Below are 22,699 nucleotides of genomic sequence, written 5' to 3' on the forward strand. Positions count from 1 at the left end.
ACTGTTCCATCTCAGATCATCAGGCATTAGAGTCTCATAAGGAGTGTGCAATCTAGATCTCTCGCAAGCGCAGTTCACAATTGGGTTCACATGCCCATAAGAATCTAATGCTGTCACTAACCTGACAGGAGGAAGAGCTCAGGCATTAATGCTGGCTAGCCCACCACTCACCTCCTGCTGTGTGGCCCAATTCCTAACAGAATATGGACCAATACCGGTCTGTGACCCAGGAAGATGGGGACCCCTGTGATAAACAACTTCAGCAAAGTTTCAGGGTACAAAATCAATGTACAAAAATCAGTAGCATTTCTCTACACCAACAACATCAGTTGAGTGCTAAATCAAGAATGCAATCCCATTTACAACAGCCACACACACAAAATACCCAGGAATATAGCTAACCAGGGAGGTGAAAGATCTCTACAATAAAGAATTAAAAACACTGCTGAAAGAAATCAGACATGACACAAACAAATGGAAAAACAATCCATGCTCATGGATAGGAAGAATAGATACCATTATAATGGTCATACCGCCTAAAGTGCTTTACAGATTCAATGTTGTGCCTATCAAACTACCAATGACATGCTTTACAGAATTAGAAAAAGCTATTCTAAAATTCATATGGAACCAAAAAAAAAAAAAAAAAAAAAAAAAAAAAAAGCCTGAAGAGCCAAAGCAATCCTAAGCAAAAAGAACAAAGCTGAAGACATCACATTACATTACATGACTTCAAACTATACTACAAGGCTATAGTAATCAAAACATCATAGTTCTGGTACAAAAACAGACATACAGACCAACAGAACAAAATAGCCTAGAAATAAAGCTTCATACCTACAACCATCTGATCCTTGACAATGCTGGCAAAGACAAGCAATGGGGAAAGGACTCCCTATTCAATAAATGGTGCTGGGACAAGAAGCTAGCCATATGCCAAAGAATAAAACTGGGTCCCTTCCTTACACCATATACAAAAATCAACTCAAGATGAATTAAAGACTTAAATGTAAAACCTAAAACTATAAAAACCCTCGAAGAAAACCTAGGAAATACCATTCTGGACATAGGCCCTTGCAAAGATTTCATGATGAGGACAGCAAAAGCAATCATAACAAACAAAAAATTACAAATAGGACCTAATTAAACTAAAGAGCCTCTTTACAGCAAAAGGAACTATCAACAGAATAAACAACCCACAGAATGGGAGAAAATATTTGCAAGCTATGCATCTGACAAAGGTCTAACATCAAGCATCTATAAGGAACTTAAAGCAAATTAACAAGAAAACCAAACAACCCCATTAAAAAGTGGGCAAAGGACATGAACACACACTTTTCAAAAGACGACATAAACATGGCCAACAAGCATATGAAAAAATGCCCAATATCACTAATCGTTAGAGAAATGCAAATCAAAACCACAATGAGATGCCATCTGACGCCAGTCAGAATGTCTATTATTAAAAAGTCAAAAAATTAACATTTGCGAGGTTGTGGAGAAACAGGAACACTTAGACACCGCTGGTGGGAATGTAAATTACTTCAGTCACTGTGGAAAGCAGTTTGGCGATGTCTCAGAACTTGAAACATAAGTAGCATTTGACCCAGCAATCTCTGTACTGGGTACACACCCAAAGGAATATAAATCTTTCTACCATAAAGACACATGCATGCTTATATTCATCACAGTACTGTTCACAATAACAAGGTCACGGAATCAACCTAAATATCCATCAATGATAGACTGGATAAAGAAAACGTGGTATGTATACACTATGGAATACTATGTAGCCACAAAAAGAATGAGATCATTTCATCTGCAGCAACATGGGTGGAGCTAGAGGTAATTATCATTATCTTAAGTGAACTAACACAGGAACAGAAAACCAATACCACACGTTCTCATTTATAAATGGGAGCTAAACACTCAGTACACATGGACACAATGAAGGGAACAACAGACTCCGGGGCCTACTTGAGGGTGGAGGGTGGGAGGAGGGTGAGGATCAAAACACCACCTATGAGGTATTATGCTTATCACCTGGGTGCCAAATGATCTGTATACCAAGCCCTTGCACCAGCAACATGCGATCTACTTATATACAAATCTGTACATGTACCCCTGAAATGAAAATAAAAGTTAAATGAAAAAGCCTTTATCAATAATAGTGCAGACAACTTCTGTATCTGAATAAAAATTCTAGGCTGTACATCACAGATTTTCAGAATCTTAAAATGTTAACTTTATTTATAGAATATTCTGTTCCCTATTACAACTATTAGTCAATTTGGAAATCTTATGACATAAACATTGATGGTCCACGCACAGGAGAACTGGAAATCAAATCCTGCTGAAAACTCAGGCTTACCGGACCCTGAAGACTTCCATCCTCCCTGTCAATACTGCCTCGAGAGAGTCTCACATCAGGTTTCTGAAGAAATTAAAACAAAATCAAAACAATTTCATTTTTGATTTGAAAATTATTGACAGATTCTGTATTAAATTCCTTCCTTTATAACACAATTGTTCTCATAGTGGAAAGTTCCCCAATTTCAAAAGAATTCCAGTGATGATGAATGAAGGCTGGCTGCCTTGGGAAGAACCGCATTCCTCTCCACACACGCACACCTTACAGACTGGCACCTGCACTGGCCCACCCAGTGCTGGAGAACCTACACTTCACTTCTACTCCAAGTAGCACAGCAGGCTTTCTTCTTCACTGAGACCTGCAACCCCAGGATAAAAATACCAGGCATTACTTGCGGCTTTCTGACAGAATATGGCTCATACGGATTTGGCTGTCTTGCCAAAGCAGCAAATGAATTCAATTACAAGACTGCTTTCCCACACTGCATCTAGAATATAGCAACCAAACAGATAAATCTAGATTTCATGTAAATAATAGTACAGAAATTTCACCAGTATCAGAATAAACGAAGTAGGCTACATGTCTTTGTGGTGAAGGAACAGGGTTGAAAACAACCCCGTGCCCTGCAGCATGGGTTCCGTGGAGCCTTCAGCCACAGTGGCCACATACTTCTGCCTGGAACACTTCTGTTTACTCTTCAAGGCTCAGCCAGATACCCTTTCTGGGCAGCATGTTTCCTAATTCAAGCAGAGCTGGTCGCTTCTTAGCCTGTGCCTTACAGATATCTCTCTACATTGGCACATATCATGCACAATTACTTCCCTCATTAGAGATGGAGCATCTTGATGTCTTATTTGTCTGTGTATCTCCTATTCCCCACACCTGAACCTGTCACTGAGCACACCATCTGCAACCACTTGTTGGGTAGGGGATCGAGACATAAGCTTCACCTCTCCCTTCTTTTCCAATTCCAGTGCTGTAGCCCAAACCCCTTTCATTGTACCAGTTCCTCCTAGGCTTTCTGCCTCTGTCTTAACTATCTCTAATGAAAGCAGGGGTCAGTGGTGGGTGCCAGGGTGTAGTAGGAAGTTGGTAAAGGACACAGCCACCATTAAGATAAGAGTGATCCTCTGATGGCTCAGAGGTAAACAGACTTTCCAGGACAGGGGCCCTGCAGTGTCCTTTGCCTTCTTCCTCCCTTCCCCCTTTCTTTCCCTCTCAGGCACAGTGCCTGCAGGTAGTTGGCTAAGGTCTGAGAACAGCTCCTACCAGGAAGTGGGTAAAGGAGCTCCTGATGGCTAATCACTAAAAGGGGGCTCTGGCTGATTGTTGTTAACAGTCCTCAGGGATTCCATGTGGGAAAAGGTGAAACTTGCGTGTTGTCCCTGAATTTAGGGCAGACTTTGGCTCACTTATGGAAAAACATTCTAATAATCAGAGGCATCCTGAAACAGAATAGACAGACTTGACAGCAGTAGCAGAGAGTAAGCAAAGAGGGCAAAAGTCACAACTTACTTGTTACCTGTTCATTCAACAGAATTACAAAACAGCTCATGTGTATCAGCCCCATATCCCTAGTGCCCGGCACAGTTTCCGGCTGGTGCGCACTCAACACATCAATGTTGACTGAATTAACCTCTATGCTACTATATAAAAAAAAGATGTTCTCTTTAATGTAAAAATATTCATTTAAAAACAATAGCTAAATATAGGTGGAAAATGATCTAAATCCTCAAATGCAGTGTTGGGTGTGGTGGTGTGTGCCTGCAATTTCACCTATTTGGGAGGCTGAGGTGGGAGGACCCCTTGAGGCCAGGATATCAAGACCTGCCTGGGTGACATAGTGAGAACTCATCTCTACAAAGAAAAATATTTTAAAAATTAGCTGGGCATGATGGTGTGTGCCTGAGTCCCAGCTACTGGAGAGGCTGAGGTGGGGGGATGGTTTCAGCCCAGGAGTCTGAGGCTGTAGTGAGCTACCATTGTGCCATGGCACTACACCCTGGGTGACTAAGCAAGACTTCGCTCTGTTAGAACTCTGTCAATAAGTAAACCAGAAAAGTTTAGAATAAGTATTTCCAAACTCTGACAAGCATAACTTAAAACATTGTACGGTGTTTATATGTACTATAATATCAAGGAACAATAATTTAAAAAATGAATTCTTACTGCAGATGTGATATATATAACTAATGCCCACACAGGGGAAGTCAAACCCAGAGGCATGCAGTTGGCGACTATGGCAGAAAGTATGCTGTGTCTTACCAGAGAGGCCTATCCCATTAGTTGTGGACAGCTGTGGTTGGGTGTGAAAGAGCTCCAGAGAAAACTGAGAGGTAGGTAGTTCCTGACTTCCAGCATAGAATCTTCTCTGACAGGTAAGATAGACATGAATAGACAGAAAGGAAACCAGGCAAACACACGTAATATTTCAACCATTGATTCCAACTGGCAACTGAAGGGGAACTCGCTGGGGCGGTCCTATTCCATGGAGTAGAACTCACAGATTCTATTCCATGGAATGTTGAGGTTCTGCTACTGTCTGAATGAAGAGGCAGCTTTCTGGGGCCTAAACATCCCAGATATACTTAAGAAAAGTATTCCAAAACACAATGGACTTTGAGAAAAAGTACCTGAGAAGACGAGACTTCAGGTTGACAATTCACAGAACATTACTCAACGTAAATATCAAGGTCAGGAAAGATTTCGGGAAGACCAAGGAACTGTTCAAGCTTAAAGGAAACTCAAGAGATATGATAACTAAATACATCTCACGATCCACGACTTTTTTCTAGAAAGGACATTCTGTGGACAACTGGTAAAACATGAAGAGTCTGTTGATTAGCTAACAGTATTGTATTATTGCTAATTTCCCAACATTGGTAACTCGGCTGTGGTTATTTAAGAGAACATCCTTACTTTTAGGAAATTCACATTGAACTATTTTAAAAAGTAGGATATCTGGTATTTACTTCCAAATGGTTCAGAAAAAATGGTATGTACAAATATGCAAAGCAAATGAGGTCAAATGTTAACAACTGGAGACTCCAGGTAAAGGGAATGTGAGAATTCTTTGTACCATTCTTGCAACTCTTAAAATGTCTGAAACTATCCTTTCCTCTTTTGCCCATTTACTTGAGGGACAAGCTGGGAGCTGGGTCTGCTTAGGGGTTTTGTTGAAGGGCTCTAAACAGAGAGTGGAGGTGATTAGGTTTGACTCTCTTGTAGCAGGAAGGACAACAATTTTTATTTTATTTTATTATTTATTTTATTTTATTTTATTTTTTGAGACAGAGTCTCGTTCTGTCGCCCAGCCTGGAGTGCAGTGGCCGGATCTCAGCTCACTGCAAGCTCCGCCTCCCGGGTTCACACCATTCTCCTGCCTCAGCCTCCCAAGTAGCTGGGACTACAGGCGCCCCCCACCTTGCCTGGCTAGTTTTTTGTATTTTTTAGTAGAGACAGGGTTTCACCGTGTTAGCCAGGATGGTCTCGATCTCCTGACCTCGTGATCCACCCGTCTCGGCCTCCCAAAGTGCCGGGATTACAGGCTTGAGGCTCCGCGCCCGGCCTATTTATTCATTTTTTTGAGTCTCCCTCTGTCGCCCAGGCTGGAGTGCAGTGGCACGATCTCAGCTCACTGAAAGCTCCGCCTCCCAGGTTCATGCCATTCTCCTGCCTCAGCCTCCCGAGTAGCTGGGACTACAGGCGCCCGCCACCACGCCCGGCTAATTTTTTGTATTTTTAGTAGAGACAGGGTTTCACCGTGTCAGCCAGGATGGTCTCGATCACCTGACCTCATGATCCACCCGCCTTGGCCTCCCAAAGTGCTAGGATTACAGATGTGAGCCACCATGCCCGGCCAACAGTTTCTATTTTTAAGAGACAGGGCCTTGATCTGCTGCCCAGGTCAGAGTGCAGCGGCTATTCACAGGCACAATCATAGTGCATTACAGCCTCGAACTCCTGGCCTCAAGCAATCATCCACCTCAGTTTCTGGAGTAGCTGGGACTATAAATGCATGCCACCATGCCCAGTTAGAGCTACAGTCTAAGAAAACAAAAGACCCACCAGGCCCAAGTTATGATGTGGTCATTTAATAGTTACAGGATTTTGGTTATTTTAAAATATCGTATATACCCTCATTTGTCAATAATCTAACGAAACATGCACTTACTGTAGAAAAATTAAGATACTGCGAAAATAGATGAAAAAATTACAAATCACTCAACCTTACCATTTGGAAATAATTGTCATTAGTTATTATGGAGTAATTAAAATGTAAAAGTAATTATCATTAGTTAATACTGTGGTGTAAATGTATGTTTACAAACATGGAACATTATATGATTCTGCAGCCTTCACATAACATTTACACAGGGCAAGCTGACAAAACAATGCTTAAGGCTGCACAATGTTCCACTGCATGACTATCATCATAAAATAGACAATGGTAGTAAAGGGTGTGGGCTGTGGCACCAGGTGGCCTGGGTTCAAATTAGGCTCCAGTATTTACAAGCTGTGTGACCTGGGCCTCAATTTCTTCATCTCTAAAATGGAACAGTAACTGTAACCAACACATAGGATTGTTAGGAGGATGAAATGAGTTAACATTTGCAAAGTACTAAGTTGGTGCCACATAAGAGTTAAAATAAACAGTTCTTTTATTGTTGGACATTAGGGTCATTTTCAAAATCCTTTATAAATAGGTTGTAGATGAACACCTTTGTATACAAATCTTTGACTAAGTCCCTGATTGTTTCCCTGGGACAGATTTTTTTCCTTTTTCTTTTAGAGATGGGGGGGCGTCTCACTATGTTATCCGGGCTGGTCTTAAACTCCTGTGCTCAAGTGATCTTCCTGTCTCGGCCACTGTGCCTGGCTCTGGAGCAGATTTCTAAGAAAGGAATTCCTAAGTCAAAGAGTTGGAACATTTGAAAAATCTTGGTATAAGTTTCCAAATTGCTCAAGGCTGTCCTGATTCTCATCTACGTCAGTAATGTGTGATGGCATTTCTCTCACTGCGCCCTAGCACCACTGTGCTGTCATCTTAGAACTCTCAACCAATTCATAAAGAAGATACTCAAATATATTGTTGTGACTTGTTCCTCTCCTCCTCCCTTTCCCCAAATAGTTGAACATTTCTGTTTCTTATTATGAGATGCAAAGTTCCATGAAGACAGAGGCTATGAAGCTGTCTGCTTCACCGCTGCATCTCTGTTACCTGGTAGAACACGGGACAAACAGGTGGAGGAAATGAACGCTCTGTGCATTTTTCTAGCGAACTGATTGTCCATGCCCCTTTGGACAAGGCATATAACCTGTCTAGGCCCAGTTCCTCACCTGTAAAATAGGTAGAATAATACCTACCTCAATCAGTCATTATCAGAACTGAAGAAGTGCCTGGCAGCATTGTGCACATAGATGTGTAGTAACTATTTGCTGAAGGAATGCTTCAATTAATATCCAAGGCACATGAGATATGTTATAGACGAGGAACTTGACTTAGAAAGATTAAGTTGCTTGGGGTAACACAGCTCTTCAACAGTGGAGGTGGGCTTCACTCAGTCAACAGATGTAAGTACCTTCTATAGGCAGGAAATATTTACTGTTTTACTTAAACAAAAAATGCAACTCATTTATATTTTTGCCTATAGAGTAAGCTATTATGTTTCATGTGTTTACATGAATTAATCTGTTTTTATTTCTATATAAATTTCATGAAATGACTTTCTTTAATGTGTAATTCCCTAATGTGGTATTTTCCTGAAGACAGGATTTTAATTTTAAAATGAGAAAGGCTTATCCATTTAAAATCAAATCTACTTGTGTTCTGTGAATGAAATAAATACTTGAGCTTTTTTTTTCATACAGCACACATGGCCTCCTGAATGAAAGATGAGGGCCCACTGGGAACTGAAGAGCGATACAGCCAGAGACAGTCAATCAGAAAGAATGAATTCTCAGCCAGGTGCGGTGCCTCACGCCTGTAATCCCAGCACTATGGGAGGCTGAGGTGGGCAGATCACCTGAGGTCAGGAGTTCAAGACCAGCCTGGCCAACATGGTGAAACCCCGTCTCTACTCAAAATACAAAAATTAGCTGGACATGGTGGTGCACACCTGTAGTCCCAGCTACTCGGCTGGCTGAGGCAGGAGAATTGCTTGAACCCGGGAGGCGGAGGTTGCAGTGTGCCAAGATCACGCCATCACACTCCAGCCTGGGGGACAAGAGCGAGACTTCATCTCAAAACAAACAAAAACAAACCAAAAAAACACTTCCGTTTAGCTACAGTCTCTACTCTCATGTGGGTGGGTATGGCTCTGGAAAACTTCAAATTTAAGGTTTATAGCTCAGTCTTTTCTCTTTTCACTATACTGTATTGCTTTCAAATCTGGAATCTGGTATGAGGGCAAAAATAGGAGAGCTGTGGCCCTGCTGCATAGCACATGCAGGGACAGCAGCCTGGCTTCAGACAGACAGCCGCCTTGTGCCACTGCTTTCTAGTTCCCTGTCTTGGCATTCATCTTTCATTCAGACTGACTGGATCTGCTATGTGAGGGAAAAATGCTCACATATTTCTTTCTCAAAACACAAAGTAGGCTTTATATAGACAGGGCTTTCTCATTTAAAATTAAAATCCTGTTTTAAGCATAGTACCACATTAGAAAATTATTGTGCACACAGTAATAAAAAGAAGCAAGTTGCAAAGTTACTCTATTTTTAAGCAATGCCCAATAGGAAAGAAAGCTCTGTCAACCAACTGAGGTTCTAACTAAGGTTGCCAGCACTCTCTGGCACTCACTTTGTAAGACAGCTTTCAGAGTATATTTGCAGGCACAGAACTATTTCAGAAAGGACAGTATCTGACGTGGGAACAAGAGAAGGGAGTGTGGGACCAGCCGTGGTGACTCATGCCTGTAATCCCAACATTTTGTGAAGCCACGGTGGGAGAATCACTTGAGCCCAGAAGTTTGAGACCAGCACGGACAACAAAGTGAGACCCTATCTCTATTAAAAAAAAACTAACAAAATTAGCCAGGCTTGGTGGCGTATGCCTGTAGTCGCAGCTACTCTGGAAGGAGGCTGAGGCAGGAGGATGACTTGAGCCCAGGAGGTTAGGGATGCAGTGAACTAGGATTGTGCCACTGCATTCCAGTCAGGGCCACAGAGTGAGACTTTGTCTCAATTAAAAAAAAAAAAAAAAGGAGAGCTAGGTATAGCACAGAGTATCTTCTGTGGGGCCACCTGACCTTGAGCAAGAGCATCTGGGCTGCTACGATAAAACACATTCTGTGCAGAGTTGTTGAGATAATGCAGAGATCCAGAGGAGGGACTCCTGACCCACTGAAGTACTCAAAAAGTAAGAGATGTGACTAGCAGTAGCAACCATAAAAAATGATGTGATGATGTGATCTCTGAAAGCAGAAGGAATTCAAAAGACATCGGTTTTGATCTAAAATTTGGGTAATACTAAAGCAAGTTAATTTTTTAAATAAGAACAGAACTTATCTAACACGGTGCAGAGCTGACCTTACTGAAGTAAATGGCAGGACCAGAGCAGTAGGTCTGGGTGGGTCTGGGAATGAACCAGTTTATGAAGATGAAAACAGCAGGTAAGCATCTTTTTTTTTTTTTTTTTTAAGGCGGACTCTCGCTCTGTCACCCAGGCTGGAGTGCAGTGGCGTGATCTCATCTTACTGCAAGCTCCGTCTCCTGGGTTCATGCCATTCTCCTGCCTCAGCCTCCCAAGTAGCTGGGACTACAGGCGCCTGCCACCATGCCTGGCTAATTTTTTGTATTTTTTAGTAGAGACAGGGTTTCACCATGTTAGCCAGAATGGTCTCCATCTCCTGACCTCGTGATCCGCCCGCCTGGGCCTCCCTAAGTGCTAGGATTACAGGCGTGAGCCACCGTGCCCGGCCCGGTAAGCATCTTTAGACATTTTTATAGCAATCTGAAACAGTAATTTTTGGGCCGTCAAAAAAGTCTGGCTTATATTTTTATGTCTTTCTAGTCAATGATTTTGAAATTTTATTTTACAAGAGTATTGGTCTGCAACGGTTTAGAAAGATACAAACTGGCCCTTCCATGCAGTTTGAGAAGCCCTGTACTGGAAGCTTCCTTGGCCTAAGAGGACAGAAAGACTTATGACACACAGCTTCAACAATGACCTGATTAACCTTAAAGTAGGTGCAGTGGTCTGGCCTGGTGGCTACAAGGACACAGACCAATAGCTCTGGGTCTAGCTCATGCCAAAGGCCAACGCACAGAATCAAGCTTGTAAATAGCAGATACCATGGAAACCAACAGTAATTTTTACACATACATAGCATAAAAAGGACCACAATGAGATACAATTATCATTGTTAGAGTCCCTTCACCAAATGAAGGACCATAAAGCATGTGTGTGCATACCTAGACACCTAGCTGCCACCATCACCACTCGACAGTGTCACAAGCGCTTCTACATCCGACACACACTACCTTCCAACTGACAGATGGTCAGGGTAGTCCTCACACTACACCTGCATCAGGCGTTATTCCCAGTTTGCCAAGCTTTCCATGCGGCTGTCTAAAAATCTGAATCTCTAGCCCAGACCACCTCCTGGGGGCTCTATGCCTGATATCCAGCCACCTCCTCTGCATTCCCATTTGCATATCCCAAATGTCCAAACCTGGCATCATCATGTTTCCCTGACATGGACTCCTCATTCTGAATTTTATTTCATTTTGTAGCACAATGTTACTTTTGGTGACACTAATGCTATGATTTCTGTCCTGGATTCTTCCTTCCTCTTGACCTCCTATACCAATTCACCAATCTTGTCCCTTTTAAGTCTGTTTTCTCTGCTCCTTCCCACTTTGCCTCTTCCAGCTTAGATCCTGCTGTCATTTATTTGAATGACCACTCAACTTCCTAATGGATCTCTGCATTTCCTATCTTGCCCTCTGAGCCATCAGTCAGCAAGGCAAGGCTAAAGTGGTTTTTTTTTTTTTTTGAGACAGAGTCTCACTCTGTCACCCAGGCTGGAGTGTAGTAGAACAATCTCAGCTCACTGCAACCTCTGCCTCTTGGGTTCAAGCAATTCTCCTGCTGCAGGCTCCTGAGTAGCTGGGATTACAGGACAGCGCCACCACACCTGGCTAATTTTTGTATTTTTAGTACAGATGGGGTTTGGTCATGTTGGTCTCTAACTCCCGACCCGCCTTGGCCTCCCAAAGTGCTGGGACTACAGGCACGAGCCACGGTGCCCGACCCTAAGGTGATCTTTCTGAGATGACATCTGCTTCAAATCTTAAAAAACACTACCAGGCCTAACATCAGAGAGTGACCTTGGGACCACGTCTCAAAAATCAACTGGGGTGCTTCTTATCACTCTAGGTCCTTGGCCTTTCCAGATCCACTGCAATTCTCTAGTCCCGGGGAACTGAACTTTAAAAGGTCCCCCATGACTTTTATGTCTATTACATTTTAATTTATTCATTTGTAAAATAATTATATCTACTTCCCCAGGGTTCATGCATTACTTGTTTTTAGATGAAAAATAGTGACACAAACGCTATGATTCCTGCCCCAGATTCTTCCTTCCTCCCTCTTGACCTCTAACATTTAGATGCTTAACACTGTATGGCGGTACATTCATTCGCTTAATAAATACTGCTTGAGCCTTATTACTGCTGAACAAACGGTACTATAGGAGCTGGGGGAGAGTGCTGAATAAATAAAGTTCTCATTTTTGTGATGCTTACACTTTAGTGGAGGAGACAGGAAAACAAGTGAGACATTGTCACACAATGAGAAACATTAGGAGAAAAATGAAGCAGGATGAAGACAGTTAAGTCACAGCTGCTGCCATTAAGGAACTTATGTTTTATTAGAGAAAGAGGGTGAGAGTGAGCATGTGTGAGAGTACAGGGGGTTGGGGGAGAGAACGCAGGACTGCACATCATAATACAGTAAGTTCATTCAAGCTTCACGCTTGGCACTCAGTAAGGTTCTCTGGCACCTTGTGGGTAGAGGCCAGAGATGTTGCTAAGAACTCCTACTATTCATAGGACAGTCTCCTACAACAAAGAATTACCCAGTCCCAAATGTCAACAATGCCCAGGCTGAGAAACCCTGGTGTAGGTAATGTGTCATCCTTGAGGTGACACAAAAAGAAGACATGGTCCATGGTCTCTGCACTCATGAGGTGCTCAGTCTAGTAAGGAAAACAAGCAAAGATAAAAATACAATACCAACTTACGAGCATTAAGAAAGATGCTTGTTCTAGCCTGGCTAACATGATAAAACTCTACCAAAAACAAAAATTAGCTGGGCGTGGTGGTGCGTGACTGTAGTCCCAGCTACTTGGGAGGCTGAGGTGGGAGGACAGATTAAGCCCAGGAGGTCAAGGTTGGAATGAGCCGTGATTGTGCCACTGCACTGCACTCTACCCTGGGTGACAGTGTGAGACCCTGTTTTGGGGAAAAAAAAAAAAGGAAAGGTACTTGAGTGGGAAATTGCCTCGATGCCATCATGGCCTCCAAGTTTAGCACCAGGCAAGCTATCTCAGAAGTTACCCAACAGACAGGTTTAGGACCAAATGAAGATGCTCCAATTACATGGTTATTAAGGTAAAAACAAAACCCAAACCACATAGTAAGAAATATTTTCCATTTCCCCACAAACATGCTCTGCTTTGGTCACATCCAGATACAGGAAGTTCTTATAATACAGTTTGTGTGTGTGCATTTTTTTTTTTTTTTAAACAGAGTCTCGCTCTGTTGCCCAGGTTAGAGTGCAGTGGCATGATCTTGGCTTACTGCAACCTCTGCCTCCCGGGTTCAAACGATTCTCCTGCCTCAGCCTCCCAAGTAGCCGGGATTATAGGCATGCCAATTTTGTATTTTTAGTACAGACGGGGTTTCACCATGTCGGCCAGGCCAGTCTTGAACTCCTGACCTCAGATGATCCACCTGCCTCAGCCTCCCAAAGTGCTGGAGTTACAGGCGTGAATCACTGTGCCCAGCCACAACAGTCTTTTTTTCTTTTGTGTATCATTCATATATATTTCTGTTCCTTTGTATGTCTTATAATTTTTTGTTAGAGATTAGATATTTTATATAATATACTGTAGGAATTCTGGGTACTTGATCCTCCTCCCTTTAGGGCTTTTTTTTTTTTTTTTTTTTGCCACAGGGTCTTGCTAAGCCCAGGCTACTCTCAAACTCCTAGACTCAAGCGATCTCCCTGCCTCAACCTGTCGAGCAGCTGAGATTATTCACTGTGCCTGGCTGGAATATAGCCTTTTGACCCCATGTCATTACCCACACTCTTCACTCTTCCTGGAATGTATTTCCCTAGCCTGTCTGCCCTAAAAATTCCAATTTCTCCTTTAAGCCTTGGCTCAAATGCTACCCACACTCTGCTGCCTCCCCCAATACCCCTAGTGATACACAGGGTCCTCTTCTGCTCTTCCTGATGTTCTTCTTTGTCAGAGCAATAGAACAGCAGTAGCATTTCACAACATTTGGTAGCAAACCCTTTGTCCAAATGCAGTCGTATATGGGACTGAAATACAAGAACTCTAGCTCGGAGAATTTATAACATCTACCTTTAAAAATACAAATCAATGCTGCCTGGTAAAAGAGGCTATCTGGACAAAAAATAGTTTTGAAATGTAGGGCTAGAGAACATATGTTCTTAGAATAGATATAATATCCAAATTAATTCACTCAGATTAGTGGTAGTAAATAATAACATTTTTTTTCCCCTTTTTTCCAGAGTCTTACTCTGTCACCCAGGCTGGAGTGCAGCGGTACAATCTCAGCTCACTGCAACCACTTCTTCCTGGGTTCAAGCAATTCTCATGCCTCAACCTCCTGAATAGCTGGGACTACAGGTGTGTACCACCATGCCTGGCTAATTTTTGTTTTTTTGAGTTTTGCTCTGTCACCCAGGCTGGAGTGCCATCTTGGCTCACTGCAGCCTCTGCCTCCTAGGTTCAAGCAATTCTTCTGCCTCAGCCTCCTGAGTAGCTGGGATTACAGGCACGCATCACCACACCTGGCTAATTTTTGTATTTTTAGTAGAGACGGGGTTTTGCCATGTTGGCCAGGCTGGTCTCGAACTTCTGACCTCAAGTAGTCAGCCCGCCTCAGCCTCCCGAAGTGCTGGGATTACAGGCATGAGTCACTGCACCTTTTTTTCTTTTTTTTTTCAGTAGAGACAGGGTTTCACCATGTTGGCTAGGCTGATCTCGAACTCCCAGCTTCAAGTGATCTGTCCACCTTGGCCTCCCAAAGTGCTGGGATGAATTACAGGTGTGATCCACCGTGCCAGGCTAAAAATAACAATTTTTTTTCCCATCTGCCTTACAATCTCAAGATTTGCTTTAATTCAGAAGGAAAGTTTTATCCTATGCTTTCAAAATTCTAAATTGGTTAAATTTAACACAAAGTTAGTGTCAGTGAATGTTTAATGATGCAAAGCATGAGAGACCAGGTAAAGTTACTGGCTCTAAATTATGAATCCTGGCTTCTTTCAGCCATAATATGATTGAGGCAACTACAGGAAGACTGAAATAGCTATTCCGGGTTCAAGGAGAGTGGGGAATAGGTTCTCACAGTCCTTAGTTCTGAGGCTGAGGGCACAGAATTGCTTGGCAGCAGGGACCATGAGTCTAAAAGGACCTTTGTGTCAAGTAACATACAGAGATTGCTCTGTCCCACCACTTCCTCTCTGTCCCCAAGGGACTTCTGAAGTGGTTTTCAATAAGGGTTGCCTGAAGGAAGACATTTCCCATGCATATGTCCAGACACATCCGGAAGGAGGTTCACATCAGCCATAAATGCCAGGAAGGCAAATCTTAGCTGTCTTGTTACACAGCCTGCAGTAGCAAGATGCAATAGTTTATATGTAAGCTGACATGGAAGCAGGAGTTGTTTCTGGGTAAACAATGCGGTAATGAAAAACCAAACAAATGCTCATAGCTCTGAGCCCAAAATGACACTACTAAAATTTTAGAGAAATTTATCCCTAAAAGATAATTATAAAAGCAAATAATCCATTATCGCAAGCTTTTTCTTTCTTTTTTCTTTTCCTGTAAGAGACCGTCTTGCTCTGTGGCACAGAGGCTCTCTAGGTCTCTCTCTCCTGTTCTGTTAAAATGAAGATAATAAAAGGACAAGTCCACATTCCTCTATCCTCATTTCTAAAACCTAAAAAGTTCTGAAAATGTTAAGTGTGCTTTTCTATGTTTGAAACAAACTAATATGGTAGTAAAACCTGAACAGATGAAGCATCTTATAATCTTTATTTAACTGTTAATGTGATTATTTGCATTTTGCTATAGAAATACTGGTGGTTTTAACTCTGGCATGTTGTTAGAGTCTTAAATAATGTATAATGTTCAGCATATTACACTAACTTTTTAGTATTTAAAAAATACTGAATTATGAAACACACATGGCCCTTATGGGTTTTGGATACAGGGATTTTGGATCTGTTAGAGGGCAGTGCCACAATCATAGCTTACTGCAATCTAGAACTCCTGGACTCAGTCTTAGCCTCTCAAGTATCTGGGACCATAGGTGTAAGCCACAATGCCCGGCTAATTTTTTTTATTTTTTGTAGAGACAGGGTCTTGCTGTGTTGCCTAGGCTGGTCTTGAACTCCTGGGCTCAAGTGATCCTCTTGCCTTGGTCTCCCAAAGCACTGGGATTATAGGCATTAACCACCACATCCAGCCATATTATTGCAAGTAGTTTTTTTTTTTTTTTTTTTTTTTTTTGAGATGGAGTTTCGCTTGTTGCCCAGGCTGGAATACAATGGCATGATCTCGGCTCACTGAAACCTCTGCCTACTGGTTCAAGCAATTCTTCTGCCTCAGCCTCCCAAGTAGCTGGGATTACAGGCATGCGCCTGGCTACTTTTTGTATTTTTAGTAGAGACTGGGTTTCACCATGTTGGCCAGGCTGGTCTCGAGCTCCTGACCTCAGGTGATCTGCTTGCCTCAGCCTCCCAAATAGGCCACCGCGCCCGGCCCATTGCAAGTTTTGTTTTTTTTTTTTTTTTTTGAGACGGAGTCTCGCTCTGTCGCCCAGGCTGGAGTGCAGTGGCTGGATCTCGGCTCACTGCAAGCTCCGCCCCCTGGGTTTACGCCATTCTCCTGCCTCAGCCTCCCGAGTAGCTGGGACTACAGGCGCCCGCCACCTTGCCCGGCTGGTTTTTTGTATTTTTTTTAAGTAGAGATGGGGTTTTACTGTGTTAGCCAGGATGGTCTTGATCTCCTGACCTCGTGATCCGCCCGTCTCGGCCTCCCAAAGTGCTGGGATTACAGGCTTGAGCCACTGTGCCCGGCCCCGGCCTATTGCAAGTTTTAAGGAGTAGTTGTAAAACTAACTCTCCTGCTTTGAAACATAACATTTTGCAATAATTTGCAATATAGTAGACTCTAACATGGCTTAAAAAGTCAAAGAAGCCTTTCAGAAACACAATTACCAGAAATCTTTCCTCTTTTTCCAGCCAGCGCTGATCTTCTTCCATTTCCTGTTGCTGTCGGATTAGCCGCTCTTCCATCAGGTGGGTTGGCAACACTTGCCCAATCCCTCGCAGGTCCAATGCTGTAGAGTCCTGGAAGAAGGGTTGAAAACAGCATGTCCAGTCTCTTAAGTCTATTCCTATGTTCTTACATTGTTTTGTGCGTCTTTCAAGAAAAGATAAGCAGAACAGCAAGTATGGTAGAAACAGGATCTCTCATACCGTGCTTGTGGGAGTAACTTTTCTGCAGGGTGCAATTTAATGTGCATCAAGCATCTTTAACAAGTATACAACCCTTTAGCTCACAGATTCACTTGTAGGGGTCTATTTTAAAGAAATAACACAAAATATGTGCAAAGAATACATTGTTACTTATAGTAAAAAAGTAGAAACAATCTAGAATAGAAGGCTGAAATATGATACATATTATAGAGTATTAAATATTAAATAAAAGAACATAAGTAGCAGACAACTATAGATGCTCTTTTATTCAAATAAGTAATTTTTTTTTCTTTTTAATGAGATGGGGTCTTGCTATGTTGCCCAGGCTGGCATTGAACTCCTAGGCTCAAGTTATCTTACCACCTCAGCCCCTTGAGTAGATGCAACTATGGGTGTGTGTCACTGTACCCAGCTCAAATAAATTTTTAAACTGTAAGAGTAGTTCTTGGTTTTACCAGGAAAATTTAGTAAAAATTAACATGATCCAAAGAACTGAATGCTCTGTCTTCCTGTTTCTTCGTTGGCCTCATGCATATGCTGATTATATTCCACTGAGGGCTTTGCCTTTCAAATATATGGACTAAAGATTTTAGTATTTCTCCCTGGGTTCTTTTAGTTAAAAAAGTTCATGAAACCAGAAAGCATTTGAGTAGATGGAGTATCCTGATCTTTGAATTAAGTCATTAAAATATGGCCGGGCATGGTGGCTCAAGCCTGCAATCCCAGCACTTTGGGAGGCTGAGGCGGGTGGATCACTTGAAGTCAGGGGTTCAAGACCAGCCTGGCCAACATGGTGAAACTCTGCCTCTACTAAAAAATACAAAAATGAGCTGGGCGTGGTGGCTTGCGCTTGTAATCCAAGCTGCTCGGGAGGCTGAGGCAGAATTGTTTGAATCTGCCTCAAACAATTGGGAGGCAGAGGTTGCAGTAAGCCAAGATCGTACCAATGCATTCCAGCCTGGGAGACAGAGTGAGCCTCTGTCTCAAAAAAAAAAAAAAGTCATTAAAATCAATAAATCTTAGGATTTAGAAATAAAAGGTGTCTTAGGCCATGCTTTGTTACTTTTTTTTTTTTTTTTTTTGAGACAGGTTCTTGTTCTGTTGCCCAGGCTGGAGTGCAGTGGCACGATCTCAGCTCACTGCAGTCTCAACTTCCTAGGCTCAAATGATCCTCTCACCCCAGCATCCCGAGTAGCTAGGACTGCAGGCATATACCACCATACGTGACTAATTTTCTATTTTTTGTAGAGACAGGGTCTCGTTATGTTGCCCAGACTGGTTTCAAACTCTTGGGCTCAAGCAATCCTCCTACTTTAGCCTCCCAAAAGTGCTGGGATTACAGGTGTAAGCCACCATGCCCAGCTTTGCCGTCCTTTATAAGTTAACAAAATGAAGCCCAAGACACCCGATTTACCTCCACATTGGGCTGCCACATTGCTATCTCCTGAGGTCTATGATTCCATGAATCTGTTTGGTCCAAAAGAGATGCCTGACCTGGATAGATGCTGCCAGCCATGGCTGTGATTCCATGTGAACCAGGGTAGCCAGAAACCTGTGAATGAGTAAGGAGGCAAGGTAATGTTCAACTATAACATCTGCACAGTTCTGCTTCATACACAAAGGAAACTAAAATTACAGAGAATATTGTGGTAGGCATAATTATGGCCCCTCAAAGATACCCATGTTCTAATCCCTTGAACATGTGAATATGTTTCCTTACATGGTGAAAGAGACTTTGCAAATGTGGTTGTAAGTCAAGGACCTTGGGATGGGAGGGTATCCAGGATATCTGAGTGAGTCCAGTGTAATTACAAGGGTCCTTAAAAGTGCAAGAGGGAAGTGTAAGAGGAGGGAGGGACATGGGACCACTGAAGAAGGGTCAGAGAGAGTTAATACTGCTGGCTCTGGGCCGGGCACAGTGGCTCAAGTCTATAATCCCAGCACTTTGGGAGGCCGAGGTGGACGGATCACAAGGTCAGGAGATGAGACCATCCTGGCTAACACGGTGAACCCCATCTCTACTAAAAAATACAAAAAATTAGCCGGGCGCGGTGGCGGGCGCCTGTAGTCCCAGCTAATCGGGAGGCTGAGGCAGGAGAATGGTGTGAACCCGGGGGGAGGAGCTTGCAGTGAGCCGAGATCGCGCCACTGCACTCCAGCCTGGGTGACAGAGCGAGACTCTTGTCTCAAAAAAACAAAAAAACGAAACAAAACAAAAAACCCAAAAAACTTCTGGCTTCAGAACACGGAGTAAGGGGACCGTGAGCCAAGGCATGTGGGTGGCCTATAGAAGCTGATAAGGCAAGGAAATGGACTCTCAGCTAAAGTCTCAAGAAAGGACATTTGTTATGGCTGCATTAGAGAGCTAGTGCAAGTATATACTAGAAAATAAGAAATTGTTTCTTTGGAATTTCACATTTACTAAAATAATGAGGGCAGGCCATCCTTGGATGCAAAAGCAACAGGAAGCCACAAAAATGGCTGTGCCACACTCTGCTCTAGAAACCCCCTTTCCTGCCCAACCAACCACTATCCCCTAACAATAACAACAACAAAACACACACACACACACCCCTCAACTGTTTGTCCTCTAATGACCTGAGAGCTGATGGTAGGATAAGTCGTACCTTTAAATTCTAACAATGATGACTAAGGCAGAGAGAAGACATTCGGTTGGACATAGAGAAAAATTTCAAGGCAGAGGGAAAATAAGACAGGTTTCTTTATATGGTTCCTTCTCTCAATCAAGAGAAAGACAGAGAACAGAATCAGTATTGGTTTCCACACCTCATTAGGCTAGTGCTGCATGGTGGGTGTTGTCAGTTAATTTTTTAGTGAGATAAAGCACAGCCAAAACTGTATTTCCAAATATCAACACACCCTTCAACAAAGGTTTTGTGAATTTATTTGGTCTCTAGGCATTAATTTATACCAAAACTCCATATGGACAATATAAAATTAATGAATTTTCAAGTGAGACATATAGTTAGTTCTCACAGTTTATTTGAATGAAAATATCTTAATAATAAAAACTGCTACTAAATGCAAAATGCTATATCAAGATTTTTGGTGAAAAGGGACATATTATTGCCAGACAACATTTAGGAATTTTCACAAGGAGGTTTAAAATAGTCTAAGGCAGTTTTTTACATAATAGTAACCATGTAGAAGGATCACTTTAGGCTAAAAATGAAGTAACTTCAGGAAATGTCTCATAGTTGGTCTCATTTACAAGAGAGGAAAATTTAGGCTTGGGAAAGGTTAATCACACATTAGTTCAATGAAAAAAATCAATGTTTTACTTAATTCTCTATTTACTCACTTTTACACGCTGTTCTAAGCCCTTAAAATAGAGACAAGTCCTCACTCTCAGGGGCTTCCACTGCACTGGTGACAGACAGCCACTAACAAACACATATGAGAGTTTCAAATCTTGACAGTGCCACAGACCAGGCCTGCTGGGACACAAAGAGAACTGTCTCTCTGCTAACAGCTTGTCTCATTAAGCAGGTGCTGTCATGTTTTCTCAAAACAATGCTCGTATTCAGTTCCCACTCAGGGCCAGTTCACTTTCCATACCAGCCAGGCACAGACTCTGGGGCCCATCTGCTTGTTTGCCAGAGCTCAGGGTCTCTCAGCAATCATAGAGGTGGGGTTTCTTTCTTTAGGCCACCTGTGTACTTCCCATTGCTCTGACCCTTGTGCTGGGTCAGGGTTTTGGCTTCTTCACTTATGGAACTGGTAGTAATCTAAACTGACAAAGGGCCCTGTGAGCTCCTTCCATGAGAAAAAAGAGTACTTTATTTGTCTTCATATTCCCAGTGCCTAGAATAGTGCCAGGCAGAGTAGATGAACATTCAGTGCAACCCTGCTGAACGAACAGACAGGTGCCCAAGAAAAATGATTCACTCCTCTTCTGCCAGGCAAGCGGCCATCTCAGAACAGTGTCTCCCAAAACATAGGTCTGACTGAGTCATCTACCTCAGAACCTACTGAGGTTGCTTGCTAACGATAAGCTATTCTTGGGCTCCAGAATTAATACATTAGAATCTGGAGGCTAAAGAGGCTGAAATTTGCTGTTCTAAACTACCACTGACCTATCTTTTCTAATAAGAAAGTGCTTACATTCTCCCTTATTACTGACAGTTAAGTACCAAAGTTAAGATTTTTTGCCCATTTTGACCCAAGAGGCCTTAATTTAAACCATGCTTTCAACAACTCTGTGAAGGAGGTAGGAAAGGTTAAGTACCGACACCCTCAATAGGACTCTGACTTCTACAGACATTACAATGAGTTAAAAAAAGATAAGACCTAAAAAGCACACTCCATATGATCTATTTATATAAAATTCTAGAACAAGCAGAAATCTCTGATACTAGAAGTGAGAAGAGTGGTTGCTCCTGGGGCAGGAGGTGCCTGATGGGAAGGGGCACAAAGGAACTGCCGGGGTCACAGACACGCTCTATATCCTGAAGTGAGGATGGGATGCACTGGGGTATGCATCTGTCGGAACAAAGACCTGTGCGCATTGTAAGGTATACCTCAGTAAAAGTTAATAACTTTTTCTCGAAACAAATGAATTGTTTACTTTGTTTCAGGCCCTTTTCATTCAAGGATAATTTTTTCTAATTTGCACAGGGTATCTGTCTATAAATCTAACACTTTTCACACTTGTCCATATGGTATTTCATCTGGGTTCTGTTAATTTTGAATTTTATTCTTGCCTTCCATAAAAACTGTCCAGTTCAGTACTCCCTCTGCAGAGTGTGTGCCCACTGGCTTCACCTTGCCTTTTACCATAGCGAGTGGATGAAAACGTGCCTAAGAATGGCAGCAGGTCCTGGCCCTGTTCACTTGAAGAAGGCGTGAAAAGCAAACGCCCTCTGTGTGGGGTATTGAGACAACATCAGTCAATGATTAGGGTAACCACTTTCCCAGCTTTCTATCGGCCAAATCATACTCATAAGTACACAAATAAAAACATGCACAATGTACCTCTCTATCCCAAAAGTGCTAAATAATCAAGTAACACAGTTTATACCCGTAATGACTGGCATACCTGGTAATGATTGGTTTGTACCATGTGCTGTGGGCTGGGATAAAATCCTTCGCTGGACCTCGGACTAGGATAACCCGGTCTGCTGGGCTGTAAAATCAACAGAGCATCATATGAATGAACCTCTGGATTTTGACAAACCTGTACTTTATGAATAGAGAAAGACATTTTCCTAATAGAGCTTAGTTGAGAAGAATGATAAAAAGATGCTAAGACATTTCAATGCGGAAAGAACAGTCTTTTCAACAAATGATCCTGTGGCAAGTGGACAGCTACCCGTGAAAAACAGAAGTTTGACCTCTTCCTCCCAATACACACAAAAATTAACTCGAAATGGATTACATGTCTAAATGTAAAAGTTAAAAACTCTAAGATTCTTAGAAGAAAACTTAAATCTTGGGCAGGGCACGGTAGCTTACGCCTGTAATCCTAGCACTTTGGGAGGCCAAGGTGGGCAGATTGTTTGAGGTCAGGAGTTGAAAACCAATCAGGCCAGTCTGATGGGAATGTAAAATGGTGTAGTCAC

The 22,699-nt window shown here is 42.5% G+C and overlaps 1 protein-coding gene across 50 annotated transcripts in view; it reads right to left on the reverse strand.

Annotated features, from left to right (window-relative positions):
* Positions 1 to 22,699, reverse strand: part of PTK2 (protein tyrosine kinase 2) — a 356,961-nt gene that overhangs the window by 24,909 nt on the left and 309,353 nt on the right. For 41 of the 50 annotated variants that reach the window (XM_073999553.1, XM_073999548.1, XM_073999543.1 and 38 more), the window contains 4 exons: positions 22,177 to 22,263; positions 18,532 to 18,669; positions 16,857 to 16,988; positions 2,372 to 2,434 (listed from right to left, as the gene is read on the reverse strand). In XM_073999553.1, the coding sequence (XP_073855654.1) occupies positions 2,372 to 2,434; positions 16,857 to 16,988; positions 18,532 to 18,669; positions 22,177 to 22,263 (420 nt within the window). The remainder of the gene's footprint in view (positions 1 to 2,371; positions 2,435 to 16,856; positions 16,989 to 18,531; positions 18,670 to 22,176; positions 22,264 to 22,699) is intronic. The other 9 variants (XM_073999554.1, XM_073999540.1, XM_073999539.1 and 6 more) reach the window with 1 other exon arrangement.

Source organism: Macaca fascicularis, chromosome 8, assembly GCF_037993035.2.
Source record: "Macaca fascicularis isolate 582-1 chromosome 8, T2T-MFA8v1.1".
NCBI classification, from domain to species: domain Eukaryota; kingdom Metazoa; phylum Chordata; class Mammalia; order Primates; family Cercopithecidae; genus Macaca; species Macaca fascicularis.